The sequence below is a fragment of the Epinephelus lanceolatus genome, chromosome 9 (genome assembly GCF_041903045.1).
Source record: "Epinephelus lanceolatus isolate andai-2023 chromosome 9, ASM4190304v1, whole genome shotgun sequence".
Classification (NCBI taxonomy): domain Eukaryota; kingdom Metazoa; phylum Chordata; class Actinopteri; order Perciformes; family Serranidae; genus Epinephelus; species Epinephelus lanceolatus.
The window spans coordinates 1,947,967-1,968,555 of record NC_135742.1 but is presented as its reverse complement, the minus strand read 5'-3'; the positions used below and the strand labels follow the sequence as shown (position 1 = coordinate 1,968,555).

Below are 20,589 nucleotides of genomic sequence, written 5' to 3'. Positions count from 1 at the left end.
TAAATGTGCCATTTTAATCCTCCCAGACTTCAGTGCCGCCTTTGACAATGTTGATCATTGTGTATTATTAAACTGTCTTCAAGAACTGGTTGGCATCCAGGGAACTGCCCTCAAGTGGTTTGCCTCCTATTTATCAGGTCAGGTCGGTGGCCTCTCCTCCTGCTCTTCTGCCCGAATCACTTGTGGTGTACCTCCAGGTTCTGTCTTAGGGCCCATTTTATATGTTCTGTACATGCTTTCTTGAGGCTCCACCTTCTGCCAGCACAATGTCTCTTTTCATTGTTGTGAGGACAACACACAAAGAAGTGTTATTTTGGTATTTTAGTTAAATTTTTTACCCTACTCACCTGGAGTGTCTCCCCTTAAAGACAATACTTGGGAAATCCAGTGTATATATGTATATATATACATCGGATATATATAAACAAATACAGATAAATTTCTTTGATAATAATATTAAAGCAGGTTTGTATGTGTCTCCTCTCAGAGTCAGCGTCCACTCAGAGCGTCTCTGTGGTGTTGGACAATGTGTCTGACAACATGTCCAGAGATCTGCTGTGCATGCTGGTGGAAAATGTCTCGGGTTTGGACGAGAGCGGCTACAGTCTGGAGATCATCTGGGAGACCAACAGAGCCGTGATCACCTTTAACAAACCTGCAGGTAAAGAACACGAGTCTGCAGTAAATACACAGATCCACAGCGTTCACCACGTCCAGACCAGATCCAGACGGATATATATTTAAAGCTCCAGTGTCAAATTCAGGGGGACATATTAAGAAGTGTATAATAAGTAGTATCTTTTCTTTAGTGTCTAATCGCCTAAACACAAGAATCGCTGTGTTTTTGTTACCTTATATTTACAAAGGGAGCAGGTTCTCATCTACAGAGATCACCATGTTGCACTGTCATGTTCCTACAGTAACTCAGAATGGACAAACCAAACACTGGCTCCTAAATGCACACGGGTGAAGTTAAAGTTCGGCAACTGGTGGAACTGTTTACAAACAGGAAGCGACAGTTCCTGCCTGGTATCTTTTAATCTGAGAAGGAAAACCAAATTAGAAAGTAAACACACAAAGGAGCGAGGGCAAAATATCTGATTTAACAGACCCTGAACCAGTCAGGCCTCCTTTATTCTTTGTCACCTGATGAGCCTGTTTTAGTTTTAAGGAGTAATCTGGAGTACTTTGCAGATGTGGAGAGGTTCCTGGGTCGGTCCAGCCAGAAGCTGCAGAGACATGGACTGACCGCTCGGCCGCTGGAGGCAGCAGAGAGCGTCCGAGTAGAGAGTCTTCCTCCAACTGTAGTTAAAGGTACGTCAACTGTTGAAATACTGTTTCCTGTCTGCAACATTTTTCGTCTGTGGTGACACGTTCTTCACCTCTGATTTCTCTCCAGAGATGTTGGAGTTGTATTTTGAGAAGAACTGGACCCTGCCAGAAAATATCGTCATGATCCCGAGCGAACAGGCTGCCATCGCGACTTTCAGTGACCCCAAAGGTTTTTATTTAGTTTCATTGTTCATCTTTTACTGACTGATTTTTAAAGTGTGTTCTAGCCTTGAAGCAAATATCTAGAAATCTAATGAAACAAGCTCAGAGAGACTAAACAAGTAATACACTGTTTGGACAAAAGTTTGTGGACACCTGGACATTTTACCCACATTTAATAGTGTGACGTGTGACTCCAGCTTCATGGGCACTCATCTGTTGCTGTATCGGCCTCCACTCCTCTGGTTTCTGGTGCGTTCCACCAGATTTTAGAACCTAGTTTCAGGGATTTTCTGCCGATCAGCCAACATTAGTATTAGTGAGTAGGGCTACCCCTGCCTAAGAATATTCCGAGTGGACCATCAGTCATCACTACGGTCCATCAGTGGACCGACAGTCCTCATCAGGGTCCATCAGTGGACCGACAGTCCTCATCAGGGTCCATCAGTGGACCACCAGTCCTCATCAGGGTCCATCAGTGGACCACCAGTCCTCATCAGGGTCCATCAGTGGACCACCAGTCCTCATCAGGGTCCATCAGTGGACCAACAGTCCTCATCAGGGTCCATCAGTGGACTAGTCTCCTGCATGTTTCTGATATGAATGTAATGATTAAATGATATATTTTGGTGGTTTGAGTTGAAGGTGTGAGAAAGAATAGTATCAGTAACATTGTTAACACTGTGCTACATTACAGAGAAATACAAACCGTACTAATGAACCTTCATTAATATAGGCCTATATTTTATCTCCAAGTGCACGTCACACACTGAGCGAGCCGCCTGTTAATGACGCTGTGGGCTAATGGGCATGTAGCTACTTCCATGTTTCACATGATACGTCATGTTTGTAGTCGACCAATGAAGATGAGTTTACATATCACCTTGGGTTCGTCCTTCACCTTCTCAAAATGATCCCACACTTTGGATTTCCTGCCCGACATGTTATTAACTAGCCTGTGGAATAACCGCAGGTACCAGCCCTGGAAATTAGGGGCCGCGTCTTTAAACGCCTGGAAAACATGAGGTTGGGCTCTGGGCGCTACTCTCGTGCCTTTTCTGTGCCAGCTTTCAAGAGCGTGGTGACAGGTTGCGAAGCAACCTTAATAAACACCATATCATGGCCTATTTACCTGAAATCCTGAGAGCAGAGCTGATCTTCTTCCAGGAGCTGTTTATAAGTGTGTAGGCCTATCGTCCGTGGGACAGATGTAAACCTCTGGGCAGCCCTGCACGAACATGATCAACTTTTCCGTGTTTATCAGACTGAATATTAACAGAAGAAGGGAAAGATATCAGTCGGCTGTGTTTGGTTTGTAACCTGACTCCTGTCTGACTGCTGTGCGATGACACTTCCTGTGTCTGTACCTTTAAATTAAATTCTGACATGGTCCATAAAGGTTTGGATTTATTTAAACAAGGCGCGGCTCCTAATAGAGTTAACTTTTTTTTTTCTGAGACTAAACGACCAGTGAAATCTTGCAGCTGCATTGAAGAAGACTCCGTTTTCTCACAGACTGCTGTATGCACTCAGACTTTTGTTTTGCAACCAGTGGAGTTGCCCCCTGCTGGCCATTGGGAAGAATGCAAGTTTAAGGCATATCTGCATTGGTTTAACTTTTCAGACCTGAAGGCTACGTTCACTTCTAAAGTCTAAAGTGCTAAAAACTGCAGTTGTTCTAATGTCCACTTGAGGCTGGCTCCAAGAGTGAGTCAATCTCCATAGACCCCCATGTTAACATGTGGAAATAAACATGTTTACAGCCTGGTACAAAAACCGTATTGGTCTTAATAACTAATTTCAACATTCATGACAACTGTACGGAGGTGAATTTTTGTATAACTCACCTGTTTATGTTTTCTTAAGGCTTAGAGTTCGTCTGCTGTTAGTGCCCTCAGCTTCTCAGTCAGATACATCCCCCACTCGTTCAAAGCTCCTCCCTCCCTTCAGATATGGCCTTATCTGGTCCCAAAATATAAGATTACAACGGCCTAAATACTGAACTTGAAGCCTCAAAATGTCAGTCACAAAATAATAGGTGATGTCACTGTGGCTACGTCCACAATGACCATGCTCTCAGTGCAAGAACTTGACAAACTTGACGTTATGGTAACTACATCCATTATTTCATGCAGTCTGTGAGCTAACAGAGGACGAGTAAAATGTTGTTGCATGCTGTTACATAAAGACTTCATTTCATTGGGACTTCTTAGACCAAACCAGGAAAAACAGACTCTAATCAAAAGCAAATGTAAGAACAAGGGTGTCCACATACTTTTGGCCGTAAAGTACCTTTAAAGATGTCCAGTATCATTTAAATGCCTTGTAGCTGTAAATAGAACAACCACTTACTTGATCTTTCTTTTTTATTCACTGTATTGCTGCAGTTGTGGAAAGTATTTGCATAAAACAAGACTATGTGATGCGGACCATTCCTGTCAAGATGTATCCGTACCATGAGTCCCTGGGCTCCGCCCTGTACGGCAAAGAACGACCAACATGGAAGATGCCCGAGCCCTTCACAGAGAGCGTTCACCACGTTGTCTGGAAATTCCTCCTGATGAAGAAGCTGTTAAAAAGCATCAACGATCAGATGAGTCCGTTCTTCTGCAGCGTGGACTTGGATAACCCAGAGGTGAAACTCAGCCCTCTCCCGAGCTTTTTGAGGCAGAAAGGTCTGACCGCCAAACATGTCGATAATTGGATGAGTACCGCCCAAAAGGCCTTCCGTAAGCAAATGTCCCAGTACACAGCCTTTGAATGTCCAGCAAACGCACATGCATGGAAAGTTGCAGAAAAAGACGTCCGTTCTGTTATCAGGGAAAACGCCATCCCCGTTCTGGATGCATCCAGGGGGGTTTTGACCTTGGCTGGTGGAGCTGACGATATAAAACAAATCAAACTCCCTGTGGAGAACATTGTTCTTAAAGCCATGGATCAGATTAAACGGCAGACAGACAGTGTCTCTGAGATAATGAATATGTCCCCGTCAATGTTCTACATCCTGCAGCAGGAGGGCTTCCAGAAAGCTGCCCAGGACATTTCTCCTGACATGAAACTCTCCTTTGATGAAGGAACCCAGAAATTAACCATTAGAGGACTCCCTGCAGAGGTTTTCCAGACCAAGGCATGGATCTTGGAGAAGACTGTGGGTATGAGTAAAAAGCAGCTGAATGTCCCCCCACATCTTCTAGACTTTCTCAAGACAGTGGATCCCATGGTGATGTCGCAGTGCCTGTTCACATCCCAAGGCATCAGTGCCATCTACAGCATTGAGAGCAAAGGGCTCTTCCTGTTGGGGAGTTCTGAAAGTGTTCTTGCTGCTGCTGAGAGTAAGATGAAGACCGCTTTAGCTGTGCAGACTCTGGATGTAGAAGACCAGGAAGTTCTGAAACTTCACAACTGGGTGAACCTGAAACAACAGCTGTTGGACACCTACAACTCTGCGAATAAGAGAACAGTGGCCATTCAGATCCACCCAGAGAGAAGAGACAAAGTAATGGTGGCCGGCTTCCAGGATCCAGTGAAAGAGGTCACCCGCAGTCTGAAGGAATTCATCGAGAACTACTCACGAGTTCAAGAAACCATTCGTGTCGAGTCCTGTGCTGTTGTTCAGTTCATTGGCAAGAAGAAAACAGAAGATTGGGACAGTATTGCCAAAGCTAATGATGTGGAAATCCGTTTTGACTCAGAGAGGCCAAAAATCATCCTGGCTGGGGCTCGTCTCCATGTCCAGAAAGCCAAAATCTGCTTTCAGGAGCTAACTGGTGCTCTGTTCACTGACACCTTCATCGTGGACAAGCCTGGAGCTAAGAAGTACTTTCAGACTCAAGGAAGCCTGTTCCTGTCTACAATAATGACAGAGTTCAGCTGTGTGGTATTGCTTCGTCCAGAGATTCAAGAGAAAGAGGAGGGAGAAGACTACGAGGAAGAAAATGGCCTTAGTTATTGCAAAGTGAAGACCACGAGTGGAGTTCTGGTTTCCGTCAGCAAGGCAGACATCTGTAGCTTCAAAGTGGATGCAGTGGTCAACGCAGCTAACGAGGAGTTAAAGCACATTGGTGGCCTGGCTTTTGCGTTGCTCAAGGCTGCAGGACCAGAGCTGCAGAAAATCAGTGACAACCACGTTGCCAGGAATGGAAAACTACGTCCAGGTGATGCCATCGTAACAGGTGCATACAACCTGCCTTGCAAGCACGTTGTCCATGCAGTTGGTCCACGGTTCTCTGACTTTGACAGGAAGACATCAGTGTCGCTTCTGAACCTCGCTGTTAAAAGAAGTCTGACACGAGCAGAGGAAGTGAACTGCTCAACCATCGCGCTGCCAGCGATCAGCTCAGGTGTGTTTGGTTTTCCTGTTGAACTCTGTGCTGAGACCATTGCTCAGGCTGTGCGGGAGTTCTGCGACAGTCCAGGGGGTCCGAGATCATTGACAGAGATTCACCTGGTGGACAACAATGATAAGACCGTGAGAGTCCTGGCCACAGCTGTCAACAAAGAGTTCATGGACCTTGGACCTTCAATGACACTACCACAGCCGACAGAAGAAAGAGGCACCGGGGCTTCAGGGTAAATCCAAAAAACATTTTTATCATAATGGACTTTTACTGTTGAAGGGAACATACTGTGGGGATTTGGAGGCGGGTGGATATTTAAAGGAATAGTTTAACATTAGAAGTGGTGGAAGTTATACGCAGGTTTAGGCCCTGATCACACAGACAGCGTTTTAGCAGCTGGAGGTGACTTTTTGTAACAGTTTCTAAGTTTTTGCTCACAGTTTTTGTGTTGATGTGCACCTCGTGTTTCTGTGCTCAAGGTGCCTGGCATTTTTGCCGGAGCACTCTGAACGTCAACTGAAAGCAGAAAAGCGCCCCACCTCATCTCTTCTTTCGTCATCCTTTTTTCCCATTGTCCAATTAGATGATGTGGGAGGCAGGCCTTCTGTGGTGGTCACGACAACAAATTTACAGTTGATAACCAATGGAGGAGAAACTGGTGGTAGTGGTTGCTGGATACCCAGAGCTATACGACTTCACAAAGCACAGTTAGCAGCATCTCAATAGAAAACAGCAGATAAGTGCAGTACTGTAAACGTCCATGATGGAGGAGAAGCTCCTGGACCAACTGGTGGTACTCCCCATGATCCAGCCTCTTTTTTAGGGTCTCATGTACCCACACAGATCTCTGTTTATCTGCTGACAGCCTCTCACCCTCAACCAGAGCTACAGACAGCACCCTCTGCCTCAACATGGCAGCAACTACACACTGATTACAGGGGAAGGTTAGGGTAAAGAGGTGATGGGGTGGTTGCCTGGCAACAATCAAAAAAGCACAGCAAGCGTTTTTTTTTTCCACTAGTGGCATTTAAAAAAAAAAGGCAGCATGCTTTCTGTGTGATCGGGGCCTATGAGGTTTAAATCACACAGACTTGTATGAATGTTTAAACTCTACTGTTCACTTCCCAGTGGGCATCAGTGGGGTCGAGGTCAGAGCCAGTTGCCCAGGGGCCGTCGCTTTAGTGAAAGAGGAGGTGGAGGACGAGGACGAGGTCTGCAAGGTAACAGCGGAGGTCACAGCCTCAGGGGACATGCCCGGTCCGGAGGGCACGGAGGGTAAGGTTGTTCTCTTTGTCTTTCATTTCTCTTCTTCTGTCTTCTTGATTTTATTTTTGTTCTTAAAAAAAGTATTGAGGACATTATTTAAGATGTTTTTAGTACCTGGTCCATCACAGGGTCATTAACAAGTCAAGACCAGGGTTAATGCTTCAAAATAAAAGCACCAAAATGTGAAATGAAGAACACATGCTATGCAGCTCAGGAAGTCTGCAGACGCTACGATTTCTGTCTTTTGAGTAACAAAAACAAACTTTGGACACAGTAATGGTGACTCACTGTGATGACATCAGTCCTGTTCTCTGATTGGCTGCAGGTCGGGGAGGTTGGAGCAGACCACAGCTGAGGGTCTGAAGATTGTTCTCTTGAAGGGAAACATCCAGGACCAGACTGTGAGTCCTGACCCTGTGATGCACAAACTATTAATGTGTGTGTGCCACCTGTTGATGACATGGAGGCGGTTTAGATAAAAATATCCACTAGATGGCAGTAAAGTTCCTGTGATTGAAACTAACCCTGGTTTAAAGAGCGATTCCAGTCGTTAAACATGGATTTTATTTTTGAGGTTTTGTCCATTATTTCTATCAGCTATGATAATCTTGTTCTCATCAAAGTAACTGCTGAAGTATCTGAAGTCTGTGAACACAAAGACATCACTGAAATTAAGTCAGACGGGTAAGGAACAGATCAGACACACTGGAAACACACCACAAGAACTCTGTAGACGAGCATCCGCTCCCTATGTAGATATAAACAGCTCATAACCTACTTATTATATTATATTATATTATATTTCATTTCTGATACTATGTCCTCCTAAATCCGATACACTGGAGCTTCTATAGGAATAACATCTTAATTTTCTGATCCTTCAGTTGTTGTCCTAACTTTGTGTACGATGCTGTGTTTTTGGCCCACAGACTGACGTCATCGTCAACACCATCTCAGAGGACATGAACCTGAACCAGGGAGCTGTGTCCAAAGCGATCCTGCAGGCGGCCGGGCCCAGCCTGCAGTCAGCTGTCCGGTCTGAAGCCGGCTCGTCCCCGTTGCCGTACGGCGACGTCGTCGTCACAGATGGGTTTAACCTTAAGTGTCGTAAAGTCTTTCACACTGTTTGCCCATATTGGAACAACGGAGCCGGCCAGGCGGAGGAGGTGAGGGGTTTTATTTTATTGATATGTTTACACGTATTTATTTTAACAGGGTGTTTATTGTGAAAACTGAAAAACTAGACGTGTATCTGGGGCATGTCTGAACATGTGGCACGTCTGTTGGAATCACAAGCACTGTCTAGACTGGGTGCAGTGACATCGCAGGTGGAACAGAGTGCAGCCAAGTCTGTGAGGTCAAAGAGTTTGTGAGATGAATGCGATAGGTTATCATCATTCATCCATTTCCTCTGCACTCAAAGAAACTCTTGGACCAGAAACTTAAACCAGTCAAATGCCATTTCTTCACAGACATAATTAAATCTGAGCAAGAACATTTTTCTGGAGCTTCAGCAGCAGCGTTTGCTGCTACATCAGCTCCTCCATCACCTTTAGATCTGGATCCTCAGCTATCGTGTGCCTTACATTTACTTTTTTTTTGTTTTTTCTTTTTTTTTTTTTTGCCTTACATTTACAAACAGTTACTTCCTGTGGGAGTAGAGTAGAATGTAGGAGATTAGATACCAAAACCAACATGTAGTCTGTACATCAAAAGCCTCGTTTCCACCAAGCAGGATGGTTCATTTCAGTTCGGTTCAGTGTAGGCCAAGATAGAAGAATTGAATTGACCTTGCCGACTGCCAGCAGCTAAACGGCAACTTTTATGGTGGAATGTTTTTTTGCATGTTATTCAATGTACAAGCTGACAACATGAATCCATCAACACACCTTAAATTTCAATATGACAACTGTGACCATCCCGTTTGTTTTTATTGTCTCTCTTGAATGACAGACACTTTTGTTATGATTGAATCTTCAAGCACTTTACATATATATAAATTAATTTCCACCACTTTAAGTAAACTGCAAATATTCTCTTGTACTGAAAAGTTCACAGGCTGACCATGATGCAGTGGTCAGATTTGACCAAATGTGGTTTATTTTTCAGCATAGTCTCCCCTGTGGTCTACACACTTCTTCCATCTGTGTTGCAGCGATTGGATCCCCTTGGTATAGATGCTCTCACTCTGATGGTCAAAAAAGTCCTCAGCAGCAGATATGACCTCATCATCAGTCTGATACTGCTTCCCAGCCAAGTGTTTTCTCATGTTGGGGAACAGAAAATAGTCAGATGGTGCTAAACCAGGTGAATATGAAGGATGATCAACCAGTTCAAAGCCACAGTCATGCACAGCAGCCATTGCAACCACAGACTTGTGTGCTGGAGCATTGTCCTGATGAAACAAGACCCCCTTGGTCAGTCTTCCTGGCTATTTTGTCTTGATCACCTTTCGCAGCTGCCTCAGCAAGTTAGCATGTTGTTTGGCCCCTCAGAAGGTAGCCAATAAACACAGTGCCTTTTACATCCCAGAAAACTGAAGCCATCACCTTCCCTGCTGATGACACCACCATGGCCTTCTTTGGAGGGGGTGAAGAGGGGGGTTTCCACTGCATGGACTGCCTTTTTGTCTTTGGTTCGAAGTGGTGGACCCAACACTCATCCTGGGTTCAGAAACATTCAAGAAAACCAGCTGGATCTGCTTCCAAACGTGTCAAGTTTTCCTGCGACATGACCAGCCTGGTGTGCTTTTGATCAGGGGTCAAAAGCCGTGGCGCCCACCGAGCGGAAACCTTCAACATGCCAAGTTCATTGTGCAGAATGTTCTCTCCTCTTACAGCGTTAGCTATCTGATTAACAGTCAAACCTCTGTCACCCATCACCATGTGGTGAACACGATCAATGTTTTCTTGGGTAGTAGCTGTGGCAGGATGTCCGGACCTTGGGTCATCTTCAAGGCTCTCCCTACGCCTCTTGAATTCAGCTGCCCACTTTTACACAGTTAATAAAGCTGGAGCATCGTCCCCTAATGTAGCAACCATGTCAGCATGAATGTCCTTTGGGGCTAACCCCTTTTTCTGCAGATCTTTGATAACACCACAATTCCAAATTTTGTCCATGTTCATAAAATTTCTGTCGTACTAATTTTCAGTCCTCGATTAGCTGTCAAATGTGGGTTTAACTAGAATTATTGTTTATTGTTTATTTAATTGGATCCCCATTAGCCTCCACCTCAGCGGTTGCTAATCTTCCTGGGGTCCACCACAAAAATCAAATCATTACAAACACTAATATAAAAACATGTCAATTATACAGACACTGACTGACACCTTGTCAGTCTAGACAAAGTTTAACTAGAAGGAAACAATGCAGTTAGTGTCAGGGAGGGTGGAATTTAATGCCTGCCAAGTTTCATTGCTCTGACATTACTCCTTCTTAGTCAGCCTATGAACCTTTCAGCCCACCCTTGTATCTCAAAAACAGCTTCAGGAAATTTCTCTAAATTTGGCACAAACATTCACATGAACTCAATGATGAACTGGTGGATTGTGGTGGTCAAGTTTAAAGGTCAAGGTCACCTTGACCTTGTCTGTCTCATTCTCGTGGCTATCTCAAGAACACCTAAATTGAATTTTTAAAAGTTTGACACAAACATCCACTTTGACTGAAGAATAAACTGAGTAGAATTTTGTTGTCAAAGTTCAAAGGTCAAGGTCAGTGTGACCTCATTAAAATGTTTTTGGCCATAGCTCAAAAATCCAAACGCTAATTGTGAAAAAACTTCACACAAATGTCTAATAATTATTTAACTGACCCCTTATTTATTTCTGACTTCATACCGCTGACTGTTTGCACCAGCAGCCTCTCTAATCTCAGTGTCACCTGCTCTCTGTGCCGTCTCCGTATCTCAGGAGTTATTGTCCATCATCAGTTACTGTCTAGAGGAGGCTGAGAAATGTCAGATGGCGTCGCTGTCCTTCCCGGCCCTTGGCACCGGAAACCTGGGCTTCCCCAAAGACCTGGTGTCCAGATTCCTGCTGCAGGAGATCCACTCATTCAGCCGCAGACTGAATCCTCGCCATCTGAGAGAGGTGGCCATCGTCGTTCACCCGAGTGACAGCCAAACTGTGGATGTGAGTTTTTATGTCTCTGTGGACGGCATGTTTAAGTGCTCGCCACGTTCTGATGGTGACAGCAAAGAGTTAATAAAGAGTTAATAAACTAAATGTTATGTTCAGTAATTTAAATGTTACGTTCAATAAACTAGATATCACGAGTAAAAAAGTACATTACGTTTAAAAAACATTACATCCAATAAACTACATGTAACGTCATCAAGTACATCACATTTAATAAACTAAATGTTACGTTCAATAAACTAAATGTTACATGTAATAAACTACGTGTTACAAGTAATAAAGTACATTACATTAAAAAAAATTACATCCAATAAACTATGTTACATTTAACAAATTGAACGTTACATGTAATAAACTAAATGATAAGATTTATTCTGGTGCATCCATTTTGATGTATTTATGTAATTAACAACATGCTGTCCGTCAGTGTTTCAGCAGGGCGTTCAGAGGTCAGACTGTTCAGAGAAACATCCAACATGAAGCTCAGGGATTCAACGACTCACCAGTTAGACGTTCACCTCGCCACTCCGCCTCTCCACCACAGCAGTCCTCAGGTAAGAAACACCAAAAACCTTTTATTAAACCTCCAGTGTTGGATTTGGGGGAAAATACTGTCAGAAACGGAATATGATAAAATATGTACGTTTTCTGTAGTGAAAGTTTATTTATTTTAAGTCTTCAAATCCGTCTCAAAGCAGTGTTGGCAGTTCTGTCTTTAACTCTAGATCTGATCACGAATATATTTTTATTACAGCCAATAATTAGCATTTATATATTTTGCTAAAGCTAAGTTGTGTGTGTGTGTGTGTGTGTGTGTGTCTCAGCCTCCTTCAGTCAGGTGTCGTCCCCCTCCCTCGGTGTGTATCAGATGAAGATGGGTCAGCTCACCCTCGAGGTGTCATCTGGAGACATCACCAAGGAGGCCTGTGATGTCATAATCAACTCCTCCAATCAGGACTTTACCCTTAAATCAGGTGACTCTTTTTTTCTCCTCACCATCATTCTGTTTTTCTCACTGAGCGATCCTCACAAGACTGTCCTGTTTTTTTTTTTTTTTTAATGTTTAAGTTCTCAGAGCACGTGATAGCCCCAGCAGGGGGCGCTATGTTCATCCGTCTTATTCTCGATATCTCAAGTACGCATTGAGGGAATTTCTTCAAATTTGACACAAACGTCCAGGTGGACTCAAGAACGAACTGATGAGAATTTTGTTGTGGAAGGTCGATGTGACTTTGCATCCATTTCATTTTGTGAAGGCATCTGTCATCAGTATTTAAACTGCCAAAGAAAGGAAACAGAAACACATCTGTATTTTACATTCTAACTTTACATGTTCCATAAATAAACAACCCTCTTAAATTCTAATTTTCTTCTCTTAATCTAAAAAAATGAATACTGACAAGAAGGTTTTTTTGTTGACAACTTGAAAAAGTATTTCCAATGTTTTTAAATACACAATGTCCAGATGCTATAAACAGGTGATTAGTAAATTCACAATAATCAGCTTTATGTATTATTCTGAGGGCTCTTTTCTGAAGTTTAATTATAGAGTCTATATGTGTTTTATAAACAATTCCCCAAATCTCAGCACGGTAGGAGCGCAGCGGTGCCTGGACAGCGTGACGTGTGTGGTTGTGCTGCTGCCGTGGTCCTGCCAGATGCCTCCTGCTGCTGCTGCCATCATTAGTCATTAGTCATACTTCTACTGTTATTATACACATATGACTATTGTCACACATGTATACTGCCAGATATTAATACATACTTTCAACATATTGTACCACAGTAGCCAGAACTATAACTATAATATTATTACTTTCAATAATGTTGTTGTAAGCTACTGTCATTATCGTCTGTCCTGCATCTCTCTCTCTCTCTCTCTCTCTCTGTCTCATTGTGTCATACGGATTACTGTTAATTTATTATGCTGATCTGTTCTGTGCGACATCTATTGCACGTCTGTCCGTCCTGGAAGAGGGATCCCTCCTCAGTTGCTCTTAAAGGGTTTTTTGGGGAGTTTTTCCTGATCAGCTGTGAGGGTCCAAAGGACAGAGGGATGTCGTATGCTGTAAAGCCCTGTGAGGCAAATTGTGATTTGTGATATTGGGCTTTATAAATAAAATTGAATTGAATAGGACATATATGAAATTAAAAGTAAACAATACAATGTATACAAACATTTCTCATTCATCAACTACACTGTTGTATAACAGCAATAGATGTGGATAATTTCAGTTTAATATGTTCTATGTGTGGCTTCCAACACTTTGTGATCTATAATCACACCCAAAGATTTTATTTCATATACTCTTTTAATCTCAACACCATTTAAGTTCAGTTTTATTTCACAATTAGCCCTGATGCCACCGAACACCATAAATTTTGTTTTATTTTTATTTAGTGAGAACTTATTTACAGCAAACAGTTTTTTCAACATGATCAGTTCCCTTTCTTCTGTTTATAATAACTCTTTCACCTGAATAAAATAAATGTGTTTCATCAGCAAATGTTACAAATTTCAACACATTAGATATCGTACAAATATAATTTAAATAAAGTATATATAACTGAGGTCCCAATACTGAACCTTGTGGAACACCACAGGTTACTCTTCGTAGATGTGATTCAGTATTGTTGATTGTTACAAACTGATATCTGTTATTTAAATAACTGCCTAACCAAAGGAGTGCGACACCTCTTAGACCACAGCATTCACATTTCTGAAGAGAGAGGGAATGATCAATTTACGCTTTATGTACATCAGTAAATACACCTACAGGGCGATCCACCGGGCGCCATTAAACTACAACGTCAAGCAGCTGCGTATCATACCAAAGTTACAGGACGGCTTTTTTTTGTTGGTTTCTGATGCTGCAAGTCACTGCCCAAACGTCAGATTTCGATAACCTCAGAGTCAGACCAGGCTCGGTGGGGTGTCGGGTGGTTGGAGAACAGACCCTTTGGCACAGTCCTGTTGTCTTCCTGTGGAACTGTCAAAGACGTCCACATTGTGACATGTTTGCCCTCTAGACGCCATGCTGCAGTTGCTCTTCTTCTTCTCTGTGTTTATTGGTGGCTTGCAAACCAAGTTTAAAGGTACATGTGCCACCACCCACTGTGTTGGGTGTGAAGACACTGCCCTCGTTAAGTCAGTGAAAGCAGTTTGGATTTGTATTATTGTTGCTAATTATTGGCTGTAATTTTAATTATTGGGATACAGTAATGTATAGTTATAAAAATGTTCCAATGTCGGCTGACAGTTTATCGGCACGCTATATATCGTGCATCCCTAATTTAATTAAACAATAGATTTGTGTTTCTTTTTGTGGTTCATATATCCTCTCTGACTCACAGCAGAGTCATTTATTGGCCTCTTGTCTTTTAATTTCTCAGGAGTGTCAAAGGCGATCTTAGACAGTGCTGGGTTAACAGTTCAGCTGGAGTGCTCACAGATTGGTACGTAGCTGCAGCTTCACCTTGATTCATCCACTCACTTCATGCTCTTTTCTTCAGTGTCACCTTTCAACCATTCATCCGTTACTTTACAAATGATTATTCTCCCCTTGCTGACGATCCTCTCTGTAGTGAGTTCTCCGAATTACCAGCCTAGCCAGTTCATCATGACGTCGGGCGGCCTGCTGCCCAGCAGACACATCATCCACGTTGTCGGCCGGAACGATCCTGCAAAGATTAAGGACATCGTTTACTCTTTGTTGAAGTATTGTGAAGAGAACAAGTTTAAATCGGTCTCCTTCCCAGCGCTTGGAACAGGTCTGCACAAACACAATCTATATACTTTACATTACAATCACATTCTGATTATTTAAGCTTTGTTTATTCTTTACTGTGAAAGCTCTCCTCGTGCAGGGACTGACACTCAGTCTGACTTCTCTCAAATGTTTCCTCTTTCATGTTTCCTCGTTTTTTGTTTGTCATTTCTGTCATTTCACTGGTTCCCTGTGCAGTCAGTCATGTTGATGGGATAAACTGTGAAACATTGATTTCTCTGGTGTTATTTACTCATCTGGCTGTTAGAGCAGACAGGTGAGGCATGTGATGTGATGTGATGCGCAGGTACAGTAGGTTCTGTCTGTACAGAGTTTGTGTCACATCCACCATCAGATGTTAAAATTCATCAGCCTTTAACGTCGGCCTCAGCAGACCTGAGCATGTTAGTGGAGCCCAGTTTGATTCAGCAGCAGAGTATTAAATACAGACTACTGGAAGTAAAAGTATTGAAATGGACGGCTGATGATTAAAAGATGATGCATGCATTTCCAATCCAATCCACTTCATTTATATAGCACATTTTACAAATGGAGGTTTCCAAAGTGCTGCACAGAAACAGAAATAAAATACTAAAAACAGTAATATAATCAAATAAGAGCAATAAATTTAAAACAAAAAATAAAAAAAATTCAAGTCTCATACAACTTTATAGATCTTTATATAATTTCTATACTATGACTTTTTTTTGTGATACTGTCCGAGGACGTTTTGTCATAATTTTGTTCATGATTTCGGACGACATACTAAACTATGACTTTTTTTCATGATTCGGGACGACATACTATACTATGACTTTTTTCACGGTTTTAGACGACATACTATACTATGACTTTTTTTCCTATGACTTTTTTTCATGATTTTGGACGACATGCTATACCATGACTTTTTTTCATGATTTTGGACCACATGCTATACTATGACTTTTTTTCTATGACTTTTTTTCATGATTTTGGACGACATGCTATACCATGACTTTTTTTCATGATTTTACTGTCCGAGGACGTTTTGTCATAATTTTTTTCATGATTTCGGACGACATACTAAACTATGACTTTTTTTCATGATTTGGGACGACATACTATACTATGACTTTTTTCACGGTTTTAGACGACATACTATACTATGACTTTTTTTCATGATTTTGGACGACATGCTATACTATGACTTTTTTTCTATCGCTTTTTTTCATGATTTTGGACGACATACTATACCATGACTTTTTTTCATGATTTTGGATGACATACTATACTATGACTTTTTTTTCATGATTTGGGACGACATACTATACTATGACTTTTTTCACGGTTTTAGACGACATACTATACTATGACTTTTTTTTCCTATGACTTTTTTTCATGATTTTGGACGACATGCTATACCATGACTTTTTTTCATGATTTTGGACGACAGACTATACTATCACTTTTTTTCATGATTTTGGACGACATGCTATACCATGACTTTTTTTCATGATTTTGGACGACATGCTATACTATGACTTTTTTTCATGATTTTGGACGACAGACTATACTATGACTTTTTTTCATGATTTGGGACGACATGCTATACTATGACTTTTTTACATGGTTTTGGACGACATACTATACTATGACTTTTTTTCATGATTTTGGATGACATACTATACTATGACTTTTTTTCATGATTTGGGACGACAGACTATACTATGACTTTTTTTCATGATTTTGGATGACATACTATACTATGACTTTTTTTCATGATTTCGGACGACATACTATACTATGACTTTTTTTTCATGATTTCGGACGACATACTATACTATGACTTTTTTTCATGATTTGGGACAACAGGCTATACTATGACTTTTTTTCATGATTTCGGACGACAGACTATACTATGACTTTTTTTCATGATTTGGGACGACATGCTATACTATGACTTTTTTTCATGATTTTGGACGACATGCTATACTATGACTTTTTTTCATGATTTGGGACGACATGCTATACTATGACTTTTTTTCATGATTTTGGACGACATGCTATACTATGACTTTTTTTCATGATTTCGGACGACATACTATACTATGACTTTTTTTCATGATTTGGGACGACATGCTATACTATGACTTTTTGTCATGATTTGTGACGACATACTATACTATGACTTTTTTTCATGATTTAGGACAACATACTATACTATGACTTTTTTTCATGATTTTGGACGACATACTATACTATGACTTTTTTTCATGATTTGGGACAACATACTATACTATGACTTTTTTTCATGGTTTCGGACGACATACTATACTATGACTTTTTTTCTATGACTATTTTTCATGATTTTGGACGACATACTATACTAGGAATTTTTTTGTCATGATTTGGGACAACATACTATACTATGACTTTTTTTCATGATTTCGGACGACATAATATACTATGACTTTTCTTCATGATTTCGGACAACATACTATACTATGACTTTTTTTCTATGACTTTTTTTTCATGATTTTGGACGACATATTATACTATGACTTTTTTTCATGATTTCGGACGACATGCTATACTATGACTTTTTTTCATTATTTTGGATGACATACTATACTATGACTTTTTTTCATGATTTCGGACAACATACTATACTATGACTTTTCTTCATGATTTCGGACAACATACTATACTATGACTTTTTTTCTATGACTTTTTTTTCATGATTTTGGACGACATACTATACTATGACTTTTTTCATGATTTGGGACGACATACTATACTACGAATTTGTTTTCACAATTTTAGACGACATGGTATACTATGACTTTTTTCACGGTTTTAGACGACATGCTATACTATGACTTTTTTTCATGATTTTGGATGATATGCTATACTTTGACTTTTTTTCATGGTTTCGGACGACATACTATACTATGACTTTTTTTCTATGACTATTTTTCATGATTTTGGACGACATACTATACTAGGACTTTTTTTGTCATGATTTGGGACAACATACTATACTATGACTTTTTTCATGATTTTCGACAACATACTATACTATGACTTTTTTTCATGATTTCGGACGACATAATATACTATGACTTTTCTTCATGATTTCGGACAACATACTATACTATGACTTTTTTTCTATGACTTTTTTTTCATGATTTTGGACGACATATTATACTATGACTTTTTTTCATGATTTCGGACGACATGCTATACTATGACTTTTTTTCATTATTTTGGATGACATACTATACTATGACTTTTTTTCATGATTTTGGACAACATACTATACTATGACTTTTCTTCATGATTTCGGACAACATACTATACTATGACTTTTTTTCTATGACTTTTTTTTCATGATTTTGGACGACATACTATACTATGACTTTTTTCATGATTTGGGACGACATACTATACTACGAATTTGTTTTCACAATTTTAGACGACATGGTATACTATGACTTTTGTCACGGTTTTAGACGACATGCTATACTATGACTTTTTTTCATGATTTTGGATGATATGCTATACTTTGACTTTTTTTCATGGTTTCGGACGACATACTATACTATGACTTTTTTTCTATGACTATTTTTCATGATTTTGGACGACATACTATACTAGGACTTTTTTTGTCATGATTTGGGACAACATACTATACTATGACTTTTTTCATGATTTTCGACAACATACTATACTATGACTTTTTTTCATGATTTCGGACGACATACTATACTATGACTTTTCTTCATGATTTCGGACAACATACTATACTATGACTTTTTTTCTATGACTTTTTTTTCATGATTTTGGACGACATACTATACTATGACTTTTTTTCATGATTTCGGACGACATGCTATACTATGACTTATTTTCATTATTTTGGATGACATACTATACTATGACTTTTTTCATGATTTTGGACGACATACTATACTATGACTTTTTTCATGATTTCGGACGACATACTATACTATGACTTTTTTCATGATTTTGGACGACATGCTATACTACGAATTTTTTTTTATGATTTTAGACGACATGGTATACTATGGCTTTTTTCACGGTTTTAGACGACATGCTATACTATGACTTTTTTTCACGATTTCAGACGACATACTATACTATGACTTTTTTTCATGATTTTGGATGACATACTATACTATGACTTTTTTTTCATGATTTCAGACGACATACTATACTATGACTTTTTTTCATGATTTGGGACGACATACTATACTATGACTTTTTTTTATGATTTTAGACGACATGGTATACTATGACTTTTTTCACGGTTTTAGACGACATACTATACTATGACTTTTTTTCATGATTTCGGACGACATGCTATACTATGACTTTTTTTTCATGATTTTAGACGACATACTATACTATGACTTTTTTTCATGATTTTGGACGACATGCTATACTATGACTTTTTTTCATGATTTTTGAGGACATGCTATACTATGACTTTTTTCATGATTTGGGACAACATACTATACTATGACGTTTTTTCATGATTTGGGACAACATACTATACTATGACTTTTTTTCATGGTTTCGGACGACATACTATACTATGACTTTTTTTCATGATTTTGGACGACATACTATACTATGACTTTTTTTCATGATTTTGGACGACATACTATACTATGACTTTTTTCATGATTTTGGACAATATACTATACTATGACTTTTTTTCTATGACTTTTTTTCATGATTTTTGAGGACATGCTATACTATGACTTTTTTCATGATTTGGGACAACATACTATACTATGACTTTTTTCCTATGACTTTTTTTCATGGTTTCGGACGACATACTATACTATGACTTTTTTTCATGATTTTGGACGACATACTATACTATGACTTTTTTTCATGATTTTGGACGACATACTATACTATGACTTTTTTTCATGATTTCGGACGACATACTATACTATGACTTTTTGTCATGATTTTGAACGACATACTATACTATGACTTTTTTTCATGATTTTGAACGACATGCTATACTATGACTTTTTTTCATGATTTTGGACGACATACTATACTATGACTTTTTGTCATGATTTCGGACGACATGCTATACTATGACTTTTTTTCATGATTTTGGACGACATGCTATACTATGACTTTTTGTCATGATTTCGGACGACATCCTATACTATGACTTTTTTTCATGATTTCGGACGACATGCTATACTATGACTTTTTTTCCTTTGACTTTTTTTCATGATTTTGAACGACATGCTATACTATGACTTTTTTTCATGATTTCGGACGACATGCTATACTATAACTTTTTTTCATGATTTTGGACGACATGCTATACTATGACTTTTTTTCTGACTTTTTTTCATGATTTTGAACGACATGCTATACTATGACTTTTTTTCATGATTTCGGACAACATGCTATACTATGACTTTTTTTCATGATTTGGGACGACATGCTATACTATGACTTTTTTTCATGATTTGGGACGACATACTATACTATGACTTTTTTTCATGATTTTGGACGACATACTATACTATGACTTTTTTTCATGATTTTGGACGA

At 39.8% G+C, this 20,589-nt stretch overlaps 1 protein-coding gene across 3 annotated transcripts in view; it reads left to right on the top strand.

Moving 5' to 3' along the window:
* LOC117252685 (protein mono-ADP-ribosyltransferase PARP14-like) overlaps positions 1 to 20,589 on the top strand; it is a 39,644-nt gene that overhangs the window by 7,323 nt on the left and 11,732 nt on the right. For 2 of the 3 annotated variants that reach the window (XM_033619766.2, XM_033619765.2), the window contains exons 5-16: positions 488 to 661; positions 1,195 to 1,314; positions 1,400 to 1,501; positions 3,879 to 6,060; positions 6,957 to 7,103; positions 7,420 to 7,495; positions 8,024 to 8,260; positions 11,006 to 11,227; positions 11,661 to 11,787; positions 12,058 to 12,207; positions 14,627 to 14,689; positions 14,819 to 15,004. In XM_033619766.2, coding sequence (XP_033475657.2) covers positions 488 to 661; positions 1,195 to 1,314; positions 1,400 to 1,501; positions 3,879 to 6,060; positions 6,957 to 7,103; positions 7,420 to 7,495; positions 8,024 to 8,260; positions 11,006 to 11,227; positions 11,661 to 11,787; positions 12,058 to 12,207; positions 14,627 to 14,689; positions 14,819 to 15,004 — 3,786 coding nt within the window. The remainder of the gene's footprint in view (positions 1 to 487; positions 662 to 1,194; positions 1,315 to 1,399; positions 1,502 to 3,878; positions 6,061 to 6,956; positions 7,104 to 7,419; positions 7,496 to 8,023; positions 8,261 to 11,005; positions 11,228 to 11,660; positions 11,788 to 12,057; positions 12,208 to 14,626; positions 14,690 to 14,818; positions 15,005 to 20,589) is intronic. The other variant, XM_033619767.2, reaches the window with a different exon arrangement.